The 15435-nt window shown below is 40.4% G+C and overlaps 1 protein-coding gene across 2 annotated transcripts; it reads left to right on the top strand.

Annotated features, from left to right (window-relative positions):
- Nucleotides 1–2726: 2726 nt before the first annotated feature.
- LOC133470810 (EGF-like repeat and discoidin I-like domain-containing protein 3) lies at nucleotides 2727–15221 on the top strand. Of its 2 annotated transcripts, none has more exons than XM_061759660.1 (10): nucleotides 2727–2915; nucleotides 5353–5478; nucleotides 5557–5688; nucleotides 9215–9328; nucleotides 10038–10219; nucleotides 10312–10467; nucleotides 10556–10700; nucleotides 11157–11341; nucleotides 11426–11581; nucleotides 14469–15221. In XM_061759660.1, exons 1-10 carry the CDS (start codon nucleotides 2840–2842, stop codon nucleotides 14610–14612), a joined length of 1416 nt encoding a protein of 471 aa, XP_061615644.1. In that variant the 5' UTR covers nucleotides 2727–2839; the 3' UTR covers nucleotides 14613–15221. The 2 variants fall into 2 exon arrangements, with proteins under 2 accessions (XP_061615644.1, XP_061615634.1); XM_061759650.1 differs by having other exon boundaries at nucleotides 11139–11341.
- Nucleotides 15222–15435: the final 214 nt, after the last annotated feature.

The following is a 15435-nucleotide window of genomic DNA, read 5'->3' as shown; positions in this document are numbered from 1 at the left end:
GGCCAATCTAGTACTCGCAGTCTTTTACTACGAAGCCACGCTGTTGTAACACGTGCAGAATGTGGTTTGGCATTGTCTTGCTGAAATAAGCAGGGACGTCCATGAAAAAGACGTTGCTTGGATGGCAGCATATGTTGCTCCAAAACCTGTATGTACCTTTCAGCATTAATGGTGCCTTCACAGATGTGCAGGTTAGCCATGCCATGGGCACTAACACACCCACATACCATCACAGATGCTGGCTTTTGAACTTTGCACTGATAACAATCCGGATGATCCTTTTCCTCTTTGGTCACGGAGTACACAACGTCCATGATTTCCAAATACAATTTGAAATGTTGACTTGTCAGACCACAGCACAGCACACTTTTCCACTTTCTGTCAGTCCATCTCAGATGACCTCGGGCCCAGAGAAGCCGCCCAGCGGCGTTTCTGGGTGTTGTTGATATAGTTCTTTGGCTTACTATGGTATAGTTTTAACTTGCATTTGTAGATGTAGCCACAAACTCTCTTAACTGACAGTGGTTTTCTGAAGTGTTCCTGAGCCTATGTGGCAATAGCCTTTACACAGTGATGCTGTTTTTTAATGCAGTGCAACCTGAGGGATCAAAGGTCCCAGTCATTCAAATGTTGGTTTTCGGCCTTGCCAATTTCGTGCAGAGATTTCTCCAGATTCTTTTGATGATATTATGGACCGTAGATGATGAAATCCCTAAATTCCTTGAAATTGTACGTTGTGAATCGTTGTTCTTAAAGTGCTGGATAATTTGCTCACACAGTTGTTCACAAAGTGGTGAACCTCACCCTATCCTTGCCTGTGAAAAACTGAGCCTTTTGGGGATGCTCCTTTTATACCCAATCGTGACACTCACCTGTTTCCAATAAAGCGTCCAAACAGGTGTTCTCTGAGCAGTCCTCAGCTTTCCCCATTTTGCAGGCATCAAATTATAATTCAGAGAATATTTGCAAAAATCTTTTATCAGTTTGAACATGAAATATCTTGTCTTTGAAGTGTATTCAATTGAATAAAGGTTGAAAAGGATTTGCAAATCATTGTAATTTTTTTAAATTTATATTTTACACAACATTCCAACTTCACTGGAATTGTGGTTTGTACATGGGAACATGAAAGTAAAACATAAGAAGATATCAGAGATTAAGAAAAAGAAAGTAAGCTGCTATTTTAGCTTGCTCCTGAATTGTCAAGTGACCGACCAAAATAAGAAATAAGTCAATAATAAATAAGACAACAAGAAATTCCCATTAGTGTTGTCTGTTTAAAAACATTTTTCGTAATGACATCAGTGATATCAAAAATTCTATAAGCAATTTCACATGCCTATAGTTACTCTTCACCGACCCTGTATATACATTAAGATTGGCAGCAAAATTATTTAAAACTGTGTGCATGAGCATGACCCAGAACAAAGAACCTGTACAGAAAACAGATGGATGGGTATTGTTTATATTGCCCAACAGTATCAATAGAATGCCCTATCGCAGACACACCACTGCATTACCAAGACATCTGTTCAAGCCTTTCAGGGCTTATAAACATATAGTGTTTCTATCCTTTCTAGTTGCAACCCAGCCATCCATCCATTTTATGAGCCGCTTATCCTTGGAAGTCTTATCTATTTCTGGCATAATTGACATAAACAATTGTCAATGGTCAGAGGACGTTAAAGTTGAATATACTGTACACATGCCTCTTCCTAAGAGATTTTATATATACAATAAATGAAGATATTCTTTAATGTAAACATGAATACTCTGGTTGTCGGTGTTTTAACATTTACATTTGATATATAGACCTGTTGAGATTCTTCTTGAATGCAGTGACATACTATGTGACTTTGGCACTTTGCCTGCATGGGTTTCTCCGTGCATACAATTCAGAGTATGCGTGAAGGTTAATTGAAGAGTCTACACCTACATCAGGGTGGGATCACCGTCATGGTGCCTGCCCACAGGCCACCGAGGACCACATGAGTAACCCGCAAGCCTGTTCTAAAAATAGTTCAATAGTTTAATATTGAGTTTAAGGTTGACCAGTAGTATAGAAAATGGATGGCCTGGTGGATATTGGCTAAGAGACAGTATATTTTCCACGTCCAGGTCAGAGCCGGTAAAAACTATACACGGCTCTGGCACTGCCAGGTCCAAATGTTATTGCAAAAAGTGTCCACCTGAGGGCGACAGAGTTTGTTAAGATGTTGCTTACTCAAATTTTGGTGAACATTGTTGTTGTTTTACTGTAAGTGTGGGTTTTCTCCGGGTACTCCGGTTTCCTCCCACATCCCCAAAACATGCATGGTAGGTTAATTGAATACTCTAAATCGCCCGTAGGTATGAATGTGAGTGCGAATGGTTGTTTGTGTCTATGTGCCCTGCGATTGGCTGGCGACCAGTTCAGGGTGTACCCCACCTCTCGCCCGAAGATAAGTGGGATAGGCTCCAGCACGCCCGCGACCCTAGTGAGGATAAAGCGGTACAGAAAATGGATGGATGGTCTAACAAATACCATATTGACTTTACTTCTTTTCCCGAAGTTTTGATTTCACATCTTTTGCAAGATATAGTGGCAAAAACAAAACCAAAACAAACATATGTATTGTAAAAGGTGCATTCAATGATGTTTATGACTCAAGCCGTTGTACTTACTTTTCAAAGGTCTCCGCCCCCCCCCTGGGGTGACGTCACTCACGGGTTTTACCGCTTGGTCTTCCTTTCGCATGCCTGCGAATTGGTGCTTTTCGCAGTGCACTTGAATGCAGCTAAAGGCAGTAGTTCTGCTCCATTAGGAAACTGCCTTGGCCGAATAAAAGAGTAAACAAATATGACATCTTTCGGAAATGCAAAAAAAGTATACTTGACAGCGATGACACTTCTTCTATGTCTGTCGTCGGTCACGGGTAAGTTTATTTAACTCGCTTTACTTGCAAAGGGCTTTGTTGACAACTGTCATTTCAACATTTTGCAGTGATTCGAGCCCCTTTGCTTTTCACGGAATAGGCAACGTGGACCATGCAACACAGCTGTCTTTTTGTATTGTCATTTCTTCTTGTTAGTTTAGTCCGTGTACAATTGAGCCAGCTCGTGTTGACAGCAGGATTTTCAAAGTATAAAACTTAAATGATGACATGTGCTAAAGTCCCTTGAGTTGTTCCTATACCAGTTATTTCGGAGCGTCACCTGTTTTCAAGGAAGTGCATTTTCACTTTAAAGAACAACTGTAAACAAGCACGCTATAGTGGTATTATATTGGAAGAAGTGTGTTTGGAGAAAAAAAAAAAAAACTGCAGTATATTGCGAGACCTAATTATGAGCCGTTTTTTTTTTTTTTTAACCTTCCTTGGAAACATACTGTATGTACATTTGTGTATTTACGACACGCTGCCATTTGTCCCAGTGAGATCTTTGTTGGAAAACAGTATGAGGTGGTACAGATGGAGCGAAAAATAGCGCCATATGTGCTAGTGTGTGGAGCCCACATGAAGCAGCTGTCTGTTCACCTAACCCAAGATCAACCTGGAAATGTCCTGCCAACTTCCTGCACCTGCATAAAATAGTGTCAAAAACATGTCTGGGCTGTTCAGGATGCCATTGGCTGGTGATTGACAGCTGTCATGACGTGGGTGCTGACGGATCACCTGTCAGTTCATTGGCAGCAAGCATCCTGACCATTTTGCCGGTGCTCTGTCATGTTGTATAACTACTCATTCCCGGCAGACCAGGAGCTGCACGCTTCTCTTTCACCTGGCTAATCCTGGAATCTTTTAATCCCAAGCACACGCAGTCGCGTTTTGTTGTCAATGCTGTTGGCCGAAAACGCTTGTGTCCATTTTGTTGAATCGCACAACTTGACAGTCTTGTAGTTGTAAAGTCATCACTACTCACTGCTTTGGTGTGAAATGTAAATATTTGATAGACTGTAGTAATATATATTGTTCACAATCTCGAATTATTTTAACGAGGTACAGGAAAGAGCAAAGGGTTTGTAACCTGCGTGGTGGAATTTTGTATTATAGGGTTGCGAAAGTTATAGAACCACATTTTGGAAGGGGGCTGGGAGGATATGTGTCCCATTTAAGGCCCCTATTTGGCAGACAGCAAGTCCCCAAGCCTGTGCTCTTTGTAATGGAGCTCTGAGTTTAAAAAAACAAACTTGTTTTGGAAATAATGCAGAGGGTAGTTTGCAAAAGCAGGCCAACTAATGGCCTACTTCACCTACTACTGTCATTATTGGTCAATAATTTAACATTTTCTTCAATTTTCGAAATAAACTCAAGTATACAAACTAATTTCCTTTTTTAAACATATGGCCACACACAAATGTTGTGTCCCTTTTGCTTGAGTTGAAAGTAGTCTGAGCGGAACTGACAGATCCTTGTGAGGCTTGTGAAAGAAGAAATATTGTGCCCAACAGGGCCCAGACAGAATGCACACGATGGCAATACAATGCATTTTCAGTCTCGACATGTCATGGTGTCGATTCATTTTACAAATGGATGTCAAACTCATTCACATACTATCCAACACATTGATGTGAAAGCTTCCAGATGCTGCTGAGGGAATGAATAATGACCTTCAATGGCATCATAACAGTAAACAAACAGCCAGATTATGACCCATAAATCTGTGCCCTGCCCCTCCCACTTGGTTTTTCTGCCTGATTTGCCGGAGTCGTCCAAGAAATATGACTCAGTTCTCTAGACTAGTGCTCGATATCGATATTCTGCTCCAAAACAACACTGCAAACATTCCAAATGTATTTATTTATGAATTAGGAGTTACTGTAGGTTCCAGAACAGTCCCAAAATAAGTGAAATAGAAATACCGCATCTAAATACACCCTTGGCATGTTTTTATAACATTGATGGCACTTCATTTTTTTTAATGGACTTTAAACACACTTTTAAAACAATACAAACACATTTTAACACATTTTGAGAGAGAACAAGAGTAATGGATAAGACAAAAATATTGTACAAACAGTATTAAAAAAAACGTAAGAACACACACAAAATCTGGGCTATAGTAGGACTGCGAAGCGTCAACCGTGATATGGCGGGCTATTACTGAATTTCATTTCTCTGTTGATGTCTTACATGTCTGAGAATTCATTTGCAAGTTGCAGAGAATGTTCAGATTAGCTGTGGTTTAAACTTGTAAACAGCGAGAACCCACGCAGTACCACCACAACAAGAAGGTCAAAAAATAAACAGTCAAATTAAAAAAAAGTAAGAGTTACCACTGCACAACAAAATGGGCCTTCAAATGATATTGAAATTGATTGAGCTTTAGTTATTCCTCCTTTCAACACTGTTTTTCCTCAATGCAATTTCCTAGGTGACTACTGTGAGGTGAATAATTGCCATAATGGAGCAACGTGCGTGACAGGGGTAGGAGAGGATCCCTTCATCTGCATCTGTGCAGATGGGTTTGGTGGCGACACGTGCAACCTTACAGAGACAGGTAGAACAAACAAAAACATCCTTTGAGTACAAATGACAGCAACATTTCTAATGAAAGTATCCACCTTGTTTCACCCAGGGCCTTGCAGTCCCAACCCTTGCAAGAATGATGGGACTTGCCAGGTGATCGCTCCTAGCAGGAGGGGAGATGTTTTCAATGAGTACATCTGCAACTGCAGGGCGGGCTTTGACGGTGCTCACTGCCAGACGAGTAAGTTGCTTCTGATTGGGGCTCATAATGTCGGGCTGCCGTTTTTGTCCTTGAGTCGTAGGTTACATTCCACATTTTATACAAGCTCAAGGGTTGAGCTTTTGTTTTAGATTGACCCTAACTAACCCTAACCCTAGTCAGCAGAAATAGTTTTGTAATTGGCAATTGATTGTCAGTGACTTTATTGTATTTGAAAACATTATAAAGACCTGATGTATAAGATCAAGTACCATATGAACCACTTTGTTTAAACCTTCGCGATCATTTCAAAGAAAGATGCTTGCATGGATGTCACTGAAAATGGGAATTCATGAACATTATTATCATTTATCATCACAAGTTTTAGGAAGTTCAAACCCTATTCCATGCTTCACTCTAAAGTATTTTTGTGCATTGTACTGTATTTACTTTTGTGCAATAGCGCTGTTCTTAATGTCATTTTATAAAAGATGCGCTAATGTCCTCAAAGGCCTCTAATGCCACCAAATGAACATAACTCAAGATTTAACATCATTGCGCAAAATGTTGAAAAGGTTATCATCAGATCCTGCTCAAACACTTTTTGTCTCCCTGATTTTCACAAAGCAAGGTAGTAACCCTGTCCTAAAAATGACACTATTGTGTAACACTAATAGCAAATATGGGTTTTCTACTAGACTATACAGTACATGATTGAGGTCGTAGCATCCCAGTTGTCTGGGATGAGTTATCTGCCCCTGCAGTAGTCTCATTAAAGAACCTCTTTCACAGAGTTGTGTTTTCTTGAATGCAATAACTTGTGGTTGTTCTGTTTGGCTAATTAGTAAGGAAACCCCTCTCTTAGTCTCTTAGCATGTAGAGGCCACCCACACAAATTCTCACAGACTTGAGCTTGACCAAAAGAGCTCAAATATTTTCATGAATTCCAAGAAATCCATCCATCCATCCATTTTCTGAGCTGCTTCTCCTCACGAGGGTCGAGAGCATGCTGGAGCCTATCCCAGCTGTCATCGGGCAGGAGGCGGGGTACACCCTGAACTGGTTGCCAGCCAATCGCAGGGCACATAGAAACAAACAACCATTCGCACTCACAGTCATGCCTACGGGCAATTTAGAGTCTCCAATTAATGCATGTTTTTGGGATGTGGGAGGAAACCGGAGTGCCCGGAGAAAACGCACACAGGCAAGGGGCCAGGGATTGAACCCGGGTCCTCAGAACTGTGAGGCTGACGCTCTCACCAGTCGTCCACCGTGCCAAAATCCTCTTAACATAATGACCAAGATACCTTGCAGTCCTTGCAAAACCTGTTCGAATGAAATGCAAAAATATTTGCTCTCAATTATTTGTGATTCTATAAATCTCATGTGTCTGAGAAATGTGGAAGGTGAAGCGACATGTTGAGTTAAAACACACATTTCACCCACATCTTGACGATATTAAGAAAAGGATATTTATTTTGAATGAACAGTTCATCCTATCCCAAAGTCACAGGCTGACCACCAATTGTAGTGTTTGTGGAGTCTACTCCCTGCACCAGTTCTAATTCTGTGTCAGACGTCATTGGCAGAAATGGTCTCGTGGTTAGGGTGGAACCCATTCATATACTTAGAGAGCTTTATATATAGCTAAAACTAATGATGTGGTAATAGTGAAACAGTACGGTTCGGAGAAATGTGCATTTTACTTTCCCAAAGTTTATGCTGTATTCATAACTGTCTCTATGTGTGAACATTAATTATTGTTCACAAAATGGAATGTTTGGTGTAATCCATGTGCTACAGTGCTGGATTTAGAGCAAATCGGTCCGATTATTTTGTGTCCTTTCTCAGTAGGATCAAATGTTTCTCAGCTGTTTTATTTGTGTTGTCGCAGCCATACTGGCCTTTTGACCAATCCTCTTAGTGGAGCAAGAATTGCACGGATCCATGTGGAATTACGTCAACCTGTCGTCTGCTTTAGCAGTCTTTTAGGCCATGTGAGACAAGGTAGCACAACGCCTTGTTTATCATCAACATTCAGGGCAATGGTTTCATTGACACAGGCTATAATCAACAAAGTTAAGTTACTTGGATACTTCCACTAGTTAATAATTAGATACTTGTTTTTTTTTTTGTCATTGAATCCCTAGAATTCCTAGACATTTTAAAACATTGTTTGAAAATGGTTTGTTTGTCAATTACTTTAGTGAATTTAGATTGAAAGTCCCCTACATCCCCAATGAAAGAAGTTAGCTGAAAGCTATCCCACTTTATTTCAGTTTAATCCTGAATAAAAAAATCACATTATTATTCACATTCATACTTGGGCTTTGTGGTATATTGACGAGGTGTACTTGAAATTTTAGATATTAATACACATATCTTATCTTATTTTTAGGATGAATAATCTATAATATGCTTGCTGATCAATCATAAAGGGACACAAAGATAACTACAGTTCAAAGATAAACAAGATAGTAGTTTGGAAGAAAGACAAGTCATGAGGAGGTTTTATTTCACATACAACAGGACACTCAAGTTGGAGAGTCTTAGCTGCATGTTTAAAAAGTACAGTAGTGTTCCCTCGTTTTTCGCGGTTAATGGGGACCAGAACCCCCCGCGAAAGGTGAAAAACCGCGAAGTAGAATTTGCCCCCCCCCCCCCCCCCCCCCCCCCCCACTCCCAGGAATTTTCGTGGATGTGTATGTGGGTACCAAAATGTTTAAAATATGGAAACAGTATTTATACTTTACATATTTGAGACAAAGATTACAACAGTACACATATTTACTTAAATCTTTAATGATAAAACCAAAGCCATAATGGCGTGCCACAGATGCATAACTTCTGCCCTCTCTGATCAAATCTAAAAGTTTCACTTTTTCGCTGATGGTCATCATCATCTTCTTCCTCTTGGGAGCCCCGGAGGAAGCTTTCGCAGGGGCACAGTGCTTCGGCGGCATTGCAAGGGTTTAACTAATCAAAAAATTATCGCTTAAACAAAAAAAGTTATTGCGAACACAACAGCGTGGACGAGACTGGCGAGACACAACAAGGGAAGATGCTGGGTGAGGCTGCGATGAGGCGCAGGCCAATCAGCTCACGGGATAAATCCACTCGTGCTCTCATTGGTTGATGTCGCGCCGGGAACCAATCACGCGCCTTGTATGAGTGCCCGTACAGTACAGGCATGTACAAAGCCTCTGAGTCAACTCATCTCTTTGTTTGGCATGCAGGGAAACCTTCTCTCGCGCACATCAACCTGAAAACAACGCATATTTCCGCAATATGGCTCCCGATATGGCTGTATTTTTTTAATTTTATGAATATTTTGGAAAACCCCGCGAAGCACTGAAGCCGCAAAACATAAAGCGCGAAGTGGCGAGGGAGCACTGTATTGCCCATGTGATGTTTAGATTTGGTCTATGTGTGCCACCCTGTGGTGGTTTGACTCCATGACATGGAGCTTGTTTAAAGGCACGACATTGTCGAAAGCACTCCTGCTATGAATTCTGAACTTTGGTGATGCTAATTGTGCCAAAAATAATAACTCTGTCTTTATTTCCAGATGTGAATGACTGCGCCAAGCGTCCATGTAAAAATGGAGGCATATGCAGAGATCTTGATGGGGATTATTCATGTCACTGCCCTTCACCCTATGTTGGGAAGCAGTGCCAACTACGTATGTGCACTCACTATAACATCAGTCCATTTACTCGCATACATTTATGTATTCATTCTTCAAGTATTATATATCGGGTATATTAAGTACTGTATACTGTAGTAGTTCTAGTGAAGGGCCCGTTACAAAGGGGAAACTCAAATTCAGAAGGAGCAATGTGGCTATCGGCCTATCCCAGCTGATTTCGGGCAGCAGGTATGGATACATACCATGGACACGTACAGCATAGACAAACAAACATTCACACCTGAGGACAATTTAGTATTCAGTTAACTTACCATGCATGTTTTTGGAATGTGGGAGGAAACTGGAGTACCTGGAGAAAACCCATGCAAGCACAGGGAGAACATGAACACTCCACACAGGATAGCCAGAGCCCGGATTTGAACCCACGACCTCTGTACTGTGAGGCAGATGTGCTAAGTCGTCCAGTCGTCCGTCTTCCTGTTCAATGTGTTTTATATTCAATACACAGTGGTGATTCAACTGCAAAATTCATGTGTTTACAATAGTTTCTCTGCTTGTGCAGTAGTCCTGTTTTGGTTGGATTTCTGTCCAGGGACCATTCAAACATCCAGGTTTATACTAAATCAAAATAATTTTTGTTGTGTTTAATTTATTACAATGCCATTGAAAGACATTAAAAAAAAAAACTGAGTAAAAAGAGAGTGCTGTAATGAACATTTTTTGTTTTTGTTTTGTTTCTCAGGTTGTATTTCTCTACTTGGAATGGAGGGAGGAGCAATCACAGACTCCCAGATTTCAGCTTCTTCTGTGCACTACGGCATTCTCGGTCTTCAGTCTTGGGGCCCGGAGTTGGCCCGGCTCAACAATCAAGGCATCGTCAATGCCTGGACATCGGCTGCCCATGACAAGAGTCCTTGGATCGAGGTGAAAGAAGCCATTGTTCAGCCTAAGTGATAGAGTAGCCAATTGGGGAAAAAAAGGTTTAACAATGATATCACGCCACTTTTTGACGCCAGATCAACATGCAGAAGAAGATGCGTCTAACAGGAATAATAACTCAAGGCGCCAGTCGAATGGGCACGGCAGAATACATAAAGGCCTTCAAAGTGTCGAGCAGCTTTGATGGAAAGACCTATACCACGTACCGAATGGATGGACAACGGAGAGACAAGGTTAGACCTTATCATACATAAAATATGATATCATAAAAGCCCAAGACACAGTTGGAACGTCTGATTATGATACAACTTTGAACTGCAGGTTTTAGTGGGCAACACAGATAACGACAGCACAAAGACCAATCTTTTTGACCCACCCATTGTGGCCCAATACATCCGTATAATCCCTGTGGTTTGCCGAAAGGCATGCACGCTGCGCATGGAGTTGGTGGGATGCGAACTCAATGGTAAACACACCCAAAGCACGCAGTTGCAACTGGATTCTCATAATAATACAGCATGTCATGGCAATAGCCTTACATTTTACAGTTACTTACTGGAAATGTATATACATACATAAAGTCAGGCAGACATAATTTCTGCATCTTGGAAATTTGACTCCAGATGAAAATGTCAGCTAAAATATTTGCAGAGAAGCATAGTACATAGTATTGTGCTGCACTGTGTACTTTCTCTTATGCATGCCACTGTTCTTCCTGCCTTACTCCTCTGTGGCCACTGTGGCTTTGGTTTGTATTAGAAATTATTTGGATTAGTCACATTTTTTTCTTTCTGATTTTCTGGTGGAGGATTAGTCTCTTCTGTGGGTTTCTTGATTTGTCTTTTCCGCTTTCTCTCCTCTTGGTTTCCCCATTCCTCTCGTCTGTCTACTTCTTTATTCACAGTTTGTTCAAACACAACAGGGTGCTCAGAGCCAATGGGAATGAAGTCTCGGCTGATCTCAGATGGCCAAGTTTCAGCCTCCAGTTCCTTCCGCACATGGGGCATCGATACCTTTACTTGGCTCCCTCAATTTGCCCGCCTCGATAAGCAGGGAAAGACTAATGCCTGGTCTCCTTCCCAAAACAACCGATCAGAGTGGATCCAGGTGACGGACAGCGCACATACTTTAATGACTGCACTGTCATTACGCTGTTTTTCAAAAGTTGTAATGGTCAGTATTTCTTCTCAGGTGGATCTCGAGAAGACAAAGCGAATCACGGGTATCATCACTCAAGGGGCAAAGGACTTTGGGGTGGTGCAATTTGTGTCTGTGTTCAAAGTGGCTTACAGTAATGATGAAGAAACTTGGAGTATGGTGAAGGACATTAACACAGACAGTGATAAGGTCAGTCATTTGTATATTCAAGCAATTCTCTTATCTATTCAAAATGTGTATGCATTTTTATTTGAAATGTTTAAAGGGAAAAACAAAATAATGTTTATTCTATCCCAGCCCCAATTGAACAAAAACTCAGAAAGAGATGGTTACAACATTAGCAGTACTGTAAACTATATGGATTTAAGTTTTTTAATGGCCATTAACCTACAGTAATGGAAAATAAGAGACAGGGAGAGGGTCTTCGGTTCTTCTACGTACATCAAACTCATCCAAACGTGTGTATTAAGACCTTGCTTTATGCACTGGAGCGCTCGCTGTCTTGCTGGAACATAAAATGACATAAAGATGTCTGCTCCCGCAGAGATTTTATTTTTTATTTTAACATAAATTAAGCAACCTGGAAGACTCTGAAGAGTAGAATAAGGCAAAATAAAAAAAAATTCTTCACACAGAAAAACATTTCTTTTCACCGCTCAAGTACATGTTGATGTCCAAATTTAAGATTAAAATTAAATTTGCCTAATTTCTTTGCTTTTTTTGTTCTGGCCTCCAACTTGAGCCAGGCCCATCTTCACCTGTACCTGATGCCTGCTTCAAGCTGTGCCACATGAATAGCATCCTCCTCTTTAAGCACTCTCATTCTGGAAAAGAATTGACTACAATCATTGTCTGTTTCACTTCATTTTTCCACTATTAACAACTTCAAAGGCTAATCCCTAATGCATCCTCCAGGAAAATATTAAGTACAGTATTTTTATTGGCCATTTCTGAATTTGAAGTTACTTCATTCTGTGTTGTGACATAATCCCGAACATCAATCTGTCGTTGAATACATTTAACATTAACATCCATAAACTAATTAATAGACTTTACGCCGATCTGATCGGTGTTATCGGTATCGGCCGATAATTAGCATTTTATGCTGATCGGCTTTCATGTCATAAGTCGCCGATCCGATCAATGACGTCATCGATCGGCTCTGCAAAAGACATTTAACTCCGCGTCGCCGTTGCATATGAATCCAAAAGCTAGTTTATGTTTACCCTTGTCACGTCTCTTGTAGCGCAGTTCCGTAACTATCTGACGACCATTAAAGTTTGTTCAATAAGTCGGTGAAAAAACACTTTGTCGGTGTGACAAACAGACAAACGACACGTAAGTTATTTGCAGTCTGTGCACAACTGAAGTACGTCGTGGGAAACGTCATGTAAATGCTTCAACACAACAAATTTGATCGAGCACCTGAAGAATGTACACGAGGAGCATGCAACGCAGCGTGAAAAAAAAAAAAAAAAAAAGTCAAACGGACTCGAACTCTGGACAATACGCGTCCATATAGCTGCGATAGTGAGAAAGTTAGAGTAAGCATGTCATTAACAGTATTTATTTCAGTAATTTAATTGCAATAAAGTAATTTAATTACAGTAAGTTAGCGCCCATTATTTCTGTCATGTAATGTTGATTTGACCAAAACTTATGTCAGTGGCCAATCCTTGAATGGCCCCTAGAGGTCATTAGTGTTTTAACTTTTGTCTAAAATGCTTGAGAATAATTTGAGCTGGGACGGATGGCTCCAGCGGGGATAAGATGTACAGAAATGGATGGATACAGTATACAGTACTGTATATTCAATAAATGAACAAGTCATGTAAACAGACACATTGCTCCATCTTGTGATCGGATCGGTGATCGGTTATTGTTTTTTTTAAACTTGCTGATCGGCCCCAAAAATCCTGATCGTGTAAAGCCTACTAATTAGATAATTGTAGGCGTGTTTCCTAATTAATACAAGATGTACTCGCGGATCAGCTCTTGTCCCCGCAGGGACCACAACCAGGGCCACGACCCACAGCACCTCAACGCCAAAATAGAAAAGACCCGTGCAACAAATACGACACTGGCTAATCTGATGAGCAAAAATGTTGCTTTAAGGTAAAAGTAGTAATAGAGAAATGTCCGCTCCAGAGGTGGCCAGAGTAGCCAAACATTGTACTCGAGTAAGAGTACTATTACTTGACCATAATGTGACAAAAGTAAAAGGTAGTCCTAAAAAAAATTACTTAAGAGTAAGAGTAAAAAGTACACACTGAAATAATTACTCAAGTACTGAGTAAGTAGCACAAACAATAAAAAATAAAATAAACAACAAAAACGTTTGCAATTTACTGCACGGTGTTTTCTCAAGTTATATAAATATCCATGTTTGGTCAGACAGTGCCAGACAAGTATTACAATACATGAAAGCTGTTGTTTTTGTTCGTCTAATGTAAACAAGAGTGGCGCGCCATTGCCGTCACAGTAACGACGATCTTCCCAAAATGGCCGCCACGTAGGCACGGCAATCAGCCGGGCTAGCTTATCTACCTTTAATACCTATCCCCGGGAAGCCCAATAGAAGACGTTGTGTGAGGCAATGTGACTTTCTTGTGTCGTTTGATTGGTGAACTAGATTTAAACGTCACTAGCGCTTAAATTGGAAACAGCGTCCAATGCGGAAGTCGTAGTCTCGCGCACGAAATAGTTGATAAATAAGCAATAATTGATCAATAAAAGTAGCGAGCGGTATTTAGATCATCGTAATGGAGTAAAAGCATTGTTACGGAAGTGTTTTTTCCTGATCGCGTCAACTCCTCTAATTTATCTGGAAAGGAAAAACTCCTCTGATCTGTACGATTTGCGTAAATGGGCTATTTTGAGTTCAAAACGGCGAATTTCGCTGAAAGGAGACTGATTTGCATGTATGTAAAGGGTACGCTGAATATTTTGACCATTTATCCAAGACTAACCCCAGCAGAAAGTGACATGACATTCTTTTTCTGATAGACTTCATTCAAAAGAGAACATTGTTTCCATACCGTTCCTTTCACTGAGTCATATGCATATTACCTTACAGCTTTTCCAAGGCAATATTGACAACAACAGTCATTTGAAGAATGTATTTGAGCCGCCATTCTATGCCCGATTTGTCCGAGTGGTTCCCTGGGAGTGGCACGAGCGCATCACTCTACGCATGGAGCTGCTGGGCTGCGATGACTAGAGAATTCACTTCCTTTTTGCAGATCTCCATCTTCATTTCATTTCCTCATCTCCTCCTATGACAGAGTTTACATTGCACTGTACAACTCTCTGGATCAAGCTCATGTTGGCGGAAAAAACTGGGACTTAAACATACGTAGCACTTTCTTTAGTGTTTTTTTTCTTTCTTTTCTTTCATGATTTGACATTGGTTATTTCTATTGTGTATCCATGCTTTCAATTGTATCCTAAAATCTTCCAGTTAATCCACTGTTTTTGCTTATGTTGACATGTACTCCATGCTAATACTGTTGCTGGGTTTACACCATTTTCTGTCCTATTAATGATCTTTAAGAACAGACACACTAAAACAAGCAAAACATCTCGCGCAAGGCCAACTTTTGTTTCCTAAGTGAAGCACACAAAAGCACGATGAAGCATGGGTAGTGCAATATGGATTTTGGTACGCTGTGACTCCTGTAGATAATGTTTTTGTTCACACATTTCAGATGTATTTTTTCTTAGTTTTAAAATCAATTTTAATGTAACAGTTTGACAGCATTTAACATGTTAAGAAAGATGATGATAAATGCTTTTTTTTAATTGTCATTAATTAAAGATGTATACATAATCATGTTTCTTGTCATGCATGACACACACACACACACACACATACAGGGTTTTATTACGCATTGTATTACATACAGTACATACAGAAAGGTTATACAGTACTGTAAGTTTAATTTCCCACAGTTTCCCCACTAGTCAGTGGGTGTTGGTGGATGTTTTCATGCATGTCCAGACTTGTCAATGAAGCCATGTGCAGAAGAAGTCATCTGGCGACT

The sequence above is a fragment of the Phyllopteryx taeniolatus genome, chromosome 2 (assembly GCF_024500385.1).
Source record: "Phyllopteryx taeniolatus isolate TA_2022b chromosome 2, UOR_Ptae_1.2, whole genome shotgun sequence".
Lineage (NCBI taxonomy): Eukaryota > Metazoa > Chordata > Actinopteri > Syngnathiformes > Syngnathidae > Phyllopteryx > Phyllopteryx taeniolatus.
Note: the sequence above shows the minus strand (reverse complement) of the source record. Positions and strands in the feature narration are given on the sequence as shown.

Excerpts from the sequence above, each read along its gene's own strand:
- LOC133470810 (XM_061759650.1), top strand. The coding sequence starts at position 2,840 with ATGACATCTTTCGGAAATGCAAAAAAAGTATACTTGACAGCGATGACA. Across the intron at positions 10,468-10,555 it reads ATGGACAACGGAGAGACAAG|GTTTTAGTGGGCAACACAGA; the intron begins GTTAGACCTTAT and ends TTTGAACTGCAG. Across the intron at positions 11,582-14,468 it reads TTAACACAGACAGTGATAAG|CTTTTCCAAGGCAATATTGA; the intron begins GTCAGTCATTTG and ends ATTACCTTACAG.